This window comes from Chelmon rostratus, chromosome 6 (assembly GCF_017976325.1).
Source record: "Chelmon rostratus isolate fCheRos1 chromosome 6, fCheRos1.pri, whole genome shotgun sequence".
Lineage (NCBI taxonomy): Eukaryota > Metazoa > Chordata > Actinopteri > Chaetodontiformes > Chaetodontidae > Chelmon > Chelmon rostratus.
Genome location: NC_055663.1, coordinates 5,806,773 through 5,817,818, shown reverse-complemented (window position 1 = coordinate 5,817,818; position 11,046 = coordinate 5,806,773). Strand labels below are relative to the sequence as shown.

Sequence of the window (11,046 nt, the reverse complement as noted above, 5' to 3'; positions counted from 1 at the left end):
TCAGAACATCCTGATATCCTTCGAGGCCCCTCCAGGAGGCTCTCCGGGGCCGTGGTTTGGCAAGCTGACCACCTACAACCAACACAACACCTTCCAGGAGATGCCAAAGTAAAGGTGCACAGGCAACCAGCTGGACTCCAGTCTTAATTGTGTAACTTTTGTGATGCTTCAGTTGCGATGGCAAATTATTTATCAAAGTGCTTGATCTCCTGTGTTGCTGCCAAAGATACGAGCCAGAATTTCTCCTGTGTGTATTTATGTCATTTAAACAATTATTTGTCACAAATGTGTCGTAAACAGGTTTTAATGAGGAAAATCAACCCTGCAGAGAAAACCTGCCCAGGCCTGTCAGTGGACACTCATGTCCACATGGGGGCAGTCATGTCCAGTGAGTTTACCATGATGCAGCTTTCATCAGCGGGTGCTCCACTGATGAGAAGACGCATCACTGATTTGACTTTTGTGCCTTCTGGTCATTCTTCTAACCTGCGTGTTAAAGTGCCAACTTTCCAGCAGGAGTGTGTTTGTCCAAACTAGCCTGTGTGCTGTAAGACACACGGCACAATGCAGGCAACACTAGCCAGTCAGCAGAAAGGGCAGAGCTGGAGGAAACGCTCATTACCAAAGGTTAGATCATTTCACACACACGCACAGGCACACACACCCCTAAAGGTGTAATGAGGAGCTGGACTTACTCCAAGAGAACATTCTCTCATCTTCCCACTGGGACAAATAGAACACACACTGATGGCCAACAGCGATGTCATCACTTGTTTTAACAGCCCTCAGCATGCTTTAGACGACCATCCTAGAGGAAGTGATGTCACTTTATTTCAGATAGACCAAAGTGTTCTTTAGCTTTATTACGACATGGCTGAATGTTACCTGACTGCTGCTCACAACACCTTGATTTATCCACCAACAGTTCAGAAGGTCAAAGAGTGTATTCAGTCCAAATATAGGCAGTGCACTGCTCCCCATAGGTTTAAAGTGTGGAGATACAGTAAATGCTCAGAGCAACAAAGTCTCTATAAACTCTCCAAACCTGACAAATATCAGTCCCCACAAGAATAAAATGAGCATTTTTCCTTGTATCGACAGTGCCGGGGGTATGTAGGGTATGCAGGATGGGTGGGTGTGTTTTGGGGTGGATGCTGTGATGTAACGGGGGAGGGGGGGTGGGGTCTTCTCTCTCTCTCTCTCCCATAGAGCGCAGCATGAGCGCTCCGCAGCAAAAGGATGTGTGAGCAGGCAGCGCGCTACTGTAGGGACGGAGTCCACAAACTGCTTAACAAAGAACAAGTGAAACTTCGAGCGCAGGAAAGCCGCGAGCAGCCGAAACCCGTAGCCGGTCAGGACAGCGAGTCCGCGACGGCAGCGCAGTCCGGAAACAGCGGCGCCCAGCCCGGTGGAATCGACGGGCTCGTCCGCTGGATCGTCACCAAAATGAGCGACAACAAGAACATCTCCAGCCGGGAGTGGGCCTCCAGCAAGGAGGAGGTGGCCGTGGCTCAGGAGCAGTTCTTCGCCCCGGAACCGCGGAGAGGCATCTCCGTTATTTTGGATGTGAGTATGGTCAGCCTCACGGGGCGGGTGGGAGGGTGTGCGGGATGAAGACATCCAGCGAGCAGTGCGTATGGACCGGTGCAGTGCGCACTTACGCACGGACTCGGTCTCATAGTGTACTGTTCTGGCTTGCAGCTGGACTTTGCGGATCAAGCAGGAGACCTGCCTGCTGAGTTAACTCTTTGGTAAGGTGCGTGGCTGTCTGCGATCACACCTGCGACCTCCCGCTGACTGGACGCGCTTAGATCTTTGTGCAAAATTCACTGACCCGTGTCACACAGTATTGATCAATAGTCTTTAAGCTTAGCTGTATTTGTATACTTCTTTACTATATTGATCCAGAAGTCCTCACAGACGCAGGTCAGTGCAGCACAGCGTTACTTTTGGTGATGGTTTGACTGTCAGTCCAAAGAAAGTCCGACGCGCACCGACGCGCTCCGCCGCTCTGCAGCTGCACCTGTAGTAGAAGCAGCACCAGTTAGTCAGATTGTTTGGATGCTGGAGACAGTTTCATCACAACACTTTAATTATGAATGAAAGTATCTTACTACCATATTCTAGAGAATCAACCTGTACAAAGATGCTTGCTGGTTTGGAAGTGGCAATTACGCAGCGCCATGTTGATTTAGGTCAGCTCATCAATACTGTTGGGTTACTTTTCATCAGCGCCCCACTAAATCTTTCCCCTGGAGATCAGCTGATACTGCTTTAATGCTTTAACAGGGTACAAAACAAAAGAGAAAAGTAGTTCAGTTTCTGCAGACATTGACCACGACCCACATAGACTGACAGCCTGATAAAGAAGGGGTCCACGGAAAACTAATTATGATCAGGACCAGAGGGTCCATATATCCTAGTACCCTAGTGAACTCATTCTGTGTGTGTGATGGAGGGGTTGATGGGGGTGTAGCCTGATTTGCTGCTGATATTCCCTCCTTGAGCCCGACACCGTCCACTCAGGCAGATGCAGTACAGCAGGGTTTTCTATCACATTTTCACATTCAGCATGCAGTCTTGTACCGTTTAAGGTGAATCAGTGAAAAAGTTTCAGCTGAAAAACAGTTGTGCTGGAAGTGAAGTGATAATATCTCATTGATTTTGTCAGTTAAGGGGAGATGCGTTTTGTGCATACAGGCAGTCATGGTTCTCTGCTATACTCACACTGATTGGTCGATGACAGTGTGAGCCGCGCCTTCTGTCATCAGCAGTGAACTCTTTCTGACATTTTCTCTCCAGTTCACTTTCTGCGTCGGCTTGAACTTTGAAATGTTAATCATTTTGCCAGTTTTCCCATGTTATTGACCCCAGCAGTGCTATCATGGTGAAAAAGTCCACACCAAATGGGTGATTGCTGTAGATGTGTGTGTGTGTGTGTGTGTGTGTGTGTGTGTGTGTGTGTGTGTGTGTGTGTGTGTGTGCCTGCAGACAGCACTCTTCTCATTAGACCCTCTCTGCTTGCTTGTTTCTCATTGTTTGCTTTTCTTGTCTTCTCCTTTATCTTAACCCTTATGTTCCTTTCTTTCTGCTCTTTCATTGTTTGGACTCGCCCCCTCCTCCCCTCTCTCCTCTCCTCCTTTATGCCAGATCCTTTTTTCCGCCTCTCCTCAGTCGGGCCAAGAAAAACATCCATTCTTAATAAGGTTAGGAAATGTATGCAACGTTCCCCCTCCCTCGGCCTGTCTTCTCTTTCTATTTTGTTCAATCATTTTCAGTTCCTCTCCTTTCCTGTCTATCCTTTTCTTCGCACTCTGTATTTCTGTTACAACTCTCTCTACACACACACACACACACACACACACACACATACACACACACCGCCTCCTCGCCGCAACACTTTCCCTCCTCTCCGAGCTTGTCTGTCTCCAGCAGCTACCGAGTTGGCTGTTGTCTGTGGAGTTGAGAGCGCCCCAGGGTGCAGCCAGAGAGCAGAACAATGCAGAACAGCTTGTCATTTGGTACTTTGTGCGTCTCAGCAGTTAATGATTTTCACTTTGGCCTGTTCAGATGGCTGCAGTCGTTGCCCAAATGCACCACATACATACTTATAGTTTTAGAAGCAATGCACTGGTAGAGTAAAAGACCATTATCACTGCTTTATGCACTTTTTTCATGATTGTTGTCAATGTTGTCCTTTTACATGGTCTTAAAATTAGGACTGCAGCTACTGATTATTTTCATTATCTATAAATTATTCAGACTATTTATTTAATTATTAAATTTTTCATCTTTTCCCGTAAATTAAATGCTGATCATAATTTCCCAAATCTTCAATTTACTATTAAATCCTCACATCTCAGGACCTTGAAACAGAATGTTTGGCATCTTTGCTTGACAAAAGACTGGAACAATTAATCAGTAATCAAAGCAGGTGATGATGAACTAAGAAATTAGTTATTTCAGCTTTACTTTAAGTATTAAAAGTGAGAGTCCCACAATCTAAGAAAACATTTGCCGAAACAATAAAATACCTCTTTCGTTTGACATTCCCATGAACAGTTGACAATGAAAGTCACTGTCAAGTCTTAAGGATTTTTTTTTTTTTTTCCAGACAGCTTTATACACTTTCAGGTGAGAGGTCTTATAAGCTCTGCTCCACTTCTATTCTCAAGTGTGATGGGAGGGAATCTGTGTACTTCACAGACTTCCACATCTTTTCTGCATGATGGGGGAAACGTTGAAGAGATCCTCTTGCAAAAAAATCTTCATAGTCCCACTCACTCATCCCCTGTAGGTTGGAAAGATGTCTATTAAAGTTGTCAGTTTTGTCCTTCACAAGAACAGTTGCTGCTACAACAGTCCAACAGTGACAGGTTTTCTCAGAAGAAAATAAGTGCCCCCCTCCCACTTCCTCTCTGCCTCTTCCTTTCATCTCTTGCATCCCCCTCGCTCTGTCGCTCTCTCCGTCTTCCACCTCTTCCCTGTCATTGTGCTGGTTTCTGGCAGTTGCTGTCAGTGGAAACAGTTTATATCACAGTATGAAACACTGATGAAAGTATCAAACCTGCTCCTTTCTAATCCGTAGGGAGCGAGGCTTTCACTGAAGCTATAAATTAGCCAGAATCGTGTGTTCATACGTGCGTACAGTGTGGCGCACGTGTGCACAGCCAGCAGTCATCAGTCAGTGACTTTTCTGTGTGTGTGTGTGTGTGTGTGTGTGTGGTGTGTGTGTGTGTGTGTGTGTGTGCAGCTTTCAGTCCCGTGGCTCCTAACAAGTCTTATCACACAACGCTGCACCTTATCTGGTTGAGGCACAAGTGTTGGTGTGTGATTCCGTCAGTCTCACTGCACCGGCTGCGCTGTTTAACAAACCGAATGGAAGATCGAACGTTTCTATTTGCAGTTACTCACCCGCCGGGTTCTGCGTCCGCTGCAAAGAATTGGTCACTCTGTTCTTATGAAACATGATATTGTGTGTGTTTAACCATCTGTCACTTCAGCTTAAATGTGACTTCATGTAAATTCTATCTGCCAGTGCCTAAGATTTAAAAACCCCATTAAGGCAAAAACAGGTGCATCACCTTGTGTCTTAAAATGCAGACTGTTAAACTGTCAGTAAGTCTGCCAGTACACCTGAAGTAGATTCTTATTATGCAGACGCTGTGACCATATTTGACAGATGCTGAATTGGTAACACTAATCTTTGGCATCCACCTTGAAACTGTGCTGATTGTAAAGATCTTCTGTGCTGCTGGCTTGAAGATGTTTGTGAAGCTTCCACATTTTACAGTTTGTTGCTCCTTTGCAGCAACACCTGTATTTGAAGCATTGTAGTCCACAACAAGCTCATTGGTTCTTCAGGTGATTGTTGTTGCACCATGTGATGAAGCTCTCTATCAGTCCTCTTTGCTCCTCTAGAAGAACAGTCTCTAAGTGAAGACAGCATGTTTCTACCTGGAAATGATTCAATGGGATCATACTTGTGAATACAGGGATAAGTTCCATTTCATCAAAAAATACATTTATACACAAGTCTTCACTACATGTATGACAAGAGTCTGGGTAGACGTGGGTGGAAACTGCAACTTGACTGGTTGGTGGAGGCAGACAACCGTGATGTGGAAGTTCTCTTTTCTTATGTTAAATTTCCTCCATAACTTCAAAACCAAATGTGATACACTGATGTTCAGCATACTGTCTTTTTATGAACAAAATATTTCTGGACAAAGATGTTAAAACAGTTTCATTCAGAATTGACGTGCTGTAACATGAAAACTGTACTTACTGATTAATTAATTAATTGCAAATGAAAATGGTAAGAAATGAAAGTTGATTTTAATGGCAGTTAAGTAACTTGTAATTTGTGGTTGCCAACTTGACTATACATTGTTTTCAGCATGTAAAACTGAACTTTTTTTTTTTTTTTAGAAACCTCAACCCTTGCTTTCCTAAACAATTAATTACCATCTCTGTCTATTTCTTAAGCTTATTTCTAATATTACTTCAAATTACATTTTTGATATCTGTCAATCATAGCCGGACAGATACTGGATTTTTTCAGTATCAATATTATTATCAGTATTAGAAAACTTACAGGAGAACAATTTTACACATCAGTGTCTGTTCACAGGTCTTTGGGAACACGACTACATATGTGAAGAAAGTTGTATTAAACGTTTTGTGTCTCCAAAGGAAACTGTGTGAAATCTGATAAATTGCCTTAAGTGATGTCACTTAAATCTGCACAAAGAGACTCTGATTCTTGATTTCTTTTTGTTCTTTCAACTGTCCATCATCAGTTAATGAACAGGAGTGCAATGTTAAATCAGTGCAGTAACCTACTCTATAATATATCTGCTGATGTTCAACAAAAAATAGAATTTAAATAAAACATTAGTTATGCATATAAATCAGTAAGAACTAACTTACAATATAATAAAAGGACATATAAGGATACAGAAAATGAGCTTTTAACTATATCTGGTACAGTACAATACATGTATTGTGCACTGTCCCTGAATTGAAATGAAATCACCAAGTTCTGCAGGCCAAGGACAGCAACATGAGAGGTAACATCAGTTCAAGTAAAACACCTAAATTCACACTGCTCTAAGTCTAGAAAAAGAGATTTGAATTGATTAAAAGGGATCAGCTTTTCTAGTTTTCCTGCAGGTTGTTCCATTTGTGTGGTGCATATAGAGCCAGTTTTTCAATATCAGTACTGACATGATGATACTCGAGGACCAAATGGTCTTTGGACCACTGCAAACTTGATTTATAGTGAAGAAGACGTGAGAGATACATAATAATTTGCCAGAAAATCCCCATTTTAGGGTATTAGGTCCTTTTCTCTTTTCTGTGGACATGCTTCCTCTCAGCTCTATGGTTTTAGAAATAAGATGTGTTATTACGCAGATGATGCACAATTGTACCTACACACATGAACTTTACTAGATTGATACAATATTGAAAAATGTTAATGTGAAAACTTTAAATGACATATAGGGAGTAGACACAATAACATGAACACATGCTCAAAACAATTAAATTGAATACCATAGCCCAAATGTCATATTTAAATAGTTGATTTCATTTGTTTTTATATTATTGTGTCCATCCCATGTATCTATGAATTATTCACTGAAAAGTAACTTTCCAAACCCAAGTTTTGAATTGAAGGGGTGTTGGGTCGCCCTCCTTCAGTGGCTTTTATATGACTGTGCTTCCTTCCTGCCTCTAGCAGCTAATTGCTAATACTTTGAATGATGCCAACTGACTACATTTTCTTGGTTTGTGTTCACAGATATTCAGAAGAGCTGACAAAGATGGTGAGTGAACTCATTGACTGTCTCAATTGCTGTCTGCAGAAATGGAGACAAAACATGTCTGAAAGCGTTAGTTTGTATAATGTGTGTGTTAAATATCATCCATCACAGAATACAGATGACTACTGTGGCGTAAAATGATGATGTTGATAAACAGCATGATTTCATTGTATTTAAGGAGTCACAGATTTACATGTGGTAGGCTTATTTTCAGATGGATTTGCATTGTTATGATTATATTTTTAAACATTTTCCCACTTTTCTCGTGACGTTCTGAACTTACTTCAAAGAACAAAAAATGCTGCATGTGTCTCTTGAATGTCCATCTCTGTTTGTTTTGATGAAGATTTAGATTCAGAAGTATTTTATCATTTCTAAAAACTTTTACAGATTCTTCCAATTGGTGATAGTTCGGCTATTCACACAGAGGCATCCAAGGCTATTGTGCATACATGCTCACTGGTATAAATGGAGCTATACCTGCACTGGAATGAGTCAAAAAGTCGAAATACCTTAAGAATGGTTTGTCGGTAAAATGACAACCTTAAAGGATAGCGCAGCCACGGCAGCGGTATGTGTGCTCTCTGAAGGTTTTTAGTTCAGTGTTTTCATACAGTTTGCATCTGCAGTCGCACTGCAAAAAAAATCACAAGAAGTTCACCTAACAAACAGCCTATTCCTGAACTGTTCTGGCCTCCATAGGCAGGTTTTTCGGTTGATGATTTTGCTGCAACACAAACATAAGATTTATTGTGTCTGAAGCGATTTGTATAACAGGAAACTACTGAGCATGAAGCTCTGTCTGTCTGCGTCTGAGCTGCTGCTGCTGCACTATGCTGTATTTTTAGCATGTTGGGACAACAAAGTGTTTTCAGAGGAGAAAGTTTATATTGCTGTGTAGCTGTGCCAGTGAGCAGTTTGTTTATACCTTCTGGCATCTCATGTACTGCTGCTTTCTTTCTCTCTATCACTTCATCTTCTCCGCATCTCTGTCTCTTTCTCTCTCCTCCCTTTACTTCTCTTCCCGCTCTCTCCATCTTCCCTCTTTCTCATCCTCTCCACCCTCGCCTCTTTTATCCCATCACTGTGTCGTTGACCAAAAACGATTTAACTAATGAGGAAACAGCATAAAAAGCTTTGCTTTCGAAGCAGACAGATGGCCATTTGCTCTTTGTGTGTGTGTGTGTGTGTGTGTGAAGGGGGTTTCTCTCCTATCCAAGCATATTACTTCTCTGCCTCCTCTCCAGCATATGTTGCCAAAATGTAGCTCTGTAAAGAAGATCTGTTCTCTTTAATGTGCACTATTATGGTTTTTTATTTAGTCATTGCTTAGTCATCTGTCTGACCTCGGTTCCATTCGTTGTTAGCACAATGGCTGTGTGTGTGTGTGTGTGTGTGTGTGAACGATACACACGGCACAAAATCCGTTTATCAACTGAAGTCGTAGACCAGCGAACATAAACAATTTTTCCAGATAATTTAACTCTTGGCACCGGCGCTGTAGACGACGTTCTCATGTCGCCCGGGGTTATTCTTTCGACTCTATACGGCAGGCTGTGGCGTCAGCTGTCAACATTTTAAATGCTTGCACTGCCTAATTACCAACTGCGCAGATACAGAACGTCAGTTAAGATTCAATAAATGATTATCCCGAGCACAGATCAGTTGTGTGAAAGATAAAGCAACTCTTTCTCCGTCACAGAAAAATGGGTAAGATTGTGTGCAACTTCACGGCAACGGCCTCTCGGGGTGTTGCTGCTGGAAACCCACAGCGGTCTTTAAAGAGGCAGATACGAGTGGAGCTGGGTGAGGGGCTGCAGAGCAAGAGAAAAGAGGGACTGAGAGTCAGAGAGGAGCAAAGTGAGAAGCAGAAACGACGGTTATTATGCAGAGACGTAGTTATTTGATGTATGGAACGCAGACTGCAAAGAAAGAACCAGTGAGCTCAAGCGGAGGAAGAGCTATTTTTATCCCCCTCCTCCTCTCTCTGGGGAGAAGACCGGGGAACTGTTTTAATGAGTGAGAGAGGGTGAAAGGAGATGCTAACGGGGAGAGGAGAGAATTGTTAAAAAGAAAGGAGGGTACAGGGAGGGAGAGATTGACAGGAGGAGAGGCAGGGGGTGGCAGAGTTTAAAAGGGAGAGGACAGGAAGAGAAAGAAGAGCAGGGCGATGAGAGGAAGAGGAGCGAGGGAAGAAGAGAGCATCGTATATCTGACAACAGGGCAGTAATTTAGGTTTAATTGGCTGAGTTCTGTCTTAACATTCATAGCACAGATTTTAAGGCCAGCCGTCCTGCCCCCGACCTGCTGAAACAGCAAACCAGCAAGAGTGTGTGTGTGTGTGTGTGCATTATGCATCCACCTCTAGCAGTATGCATCAGTGAGCATTTTTTGTGCGCGCTCGTGCGCAGTGTGTCAGCGTAGAGTGCCTGTGCATTGGTGTGTGTGTGCGTTCTGGCTGTGTTTTTCGTGACGATCACAGCCGACTCGAAGCCATTGTTATGCAGCTGGCGGAGTGTTTCAGCAGCCAATAACTCTCTGAAATAGTTGCATCATTTGACAGCACTTAGTCTACTGTTTGCACTTGCAGTAACACTTCTAATATGCCACAGTCCATCGAGCCGCCGCTGTTCCAAACTTGGGAATGTTACGAAATGGTAACCTGGGTTCAAATTTCTTGGCCACAAAATTTCGTTATTTAACGTGCACCATTAATTTGGAGCTTGAATACGTGTGTTCAAACACATTTCTAACAGCCTGACCTTCTTTTTAGAGAGAGATTTATCCCAAACAATATCTGCAGATTTGGATCAGTCCATCACCACTCGGAGTGATTTTGGACATCTTGAGGTCTTAATTAGGTAATATCAGCGAAAACACCTGGGTTCAACAAAAGCCCTGTGATTTGCAAATGTGATCTAATTGGGAAAAAAAGATTTTTCATGAAACCTTGGACTTGCACACCGCCGACACAACCAGGGATGTTTGTGTCTTTGCTCTCATCAGTTAGCGGATAGTTATTTTCTTGCTTGTTGCCTTGTGACTCATCAGCCATCTGCTAATTATCGTCCCTGTGTTTGACATAAAGATAGAAAGCAGACGGAGTTTAGGGAGGCTTGTTTATCCATGCTGTCAAGACCAGACAGAATTACAACCTTACAGCTAAAAGCAAACAGGAGGGTGCAGCTGCTCCTGCTCAGTGTGGACAAACACAGCTCATCACTGTTTCATTAATGGATGTGACTTCCTCATTTTATTTCAATTACATACAGATGTTTGGTGGCCAAGTGTTCAGAGCTGTGCACCCCACAGATCACCTGTCAATCTGGTGTTGAGATAATGGGATGTGTTGATTTTTCTACCCCTTTTAATTTTCTTTCTTTTCCAGTAACAAGCTTCTGCTCACATACTGGGACTGCAGGCAGGGTGTAAATGTGAGCTCTAATATCCTGAACTAAAATGGTAAAGACATTTAATATTTACCATTTTAACGTAACAGTCAGCTTCTCTGTGATGTTTTTGATGAATTGATTGCATACATCAAATCTCGTTGGTGCTTAAATAACCATTCATCCCTTCATCAGCAATATTTGCACACTGCCGTAGCTGATACAGCCAATGTAACTGAGCACATTTACTCAGTTGAGGTACTTTACTTGAGTCTTTTTTTCATGACACTTTTTATATCTACTCCACTGTTTGTATATGACGGCACGTC

At 42.7% G+C, this 11,046-nt stretch overlaps 1 protein-coding gene across 1 annotated transcript in view; it reads left to right on the top strand.

Moving 5' to 3' along the window:
* The first annotated feature begins 1,239 nt into the window (after positions 1 to 1,239).
* Positions 1,240 to 11,046, top strand: part of necab2 (N-terminal EF-hand calcium binding protein 2) — a 116,856-nt gene continuing 107,049 nt past the window's right edge. Inside the window, exons 1-2 of the mRNA XM_041938583.1 lie at positions 1,240 to 1,566; positions 7,307 to 7,331. Of these exons, the coding sequence (XP_041794517.1) occupies positions 1,240 to 1,566; positions 7,307 to 7,331 (352 nt within the window). The remainder of the gene's footprint in view (positions 1,567 to 7,306; positions 7,332 to 11,046) is intronic.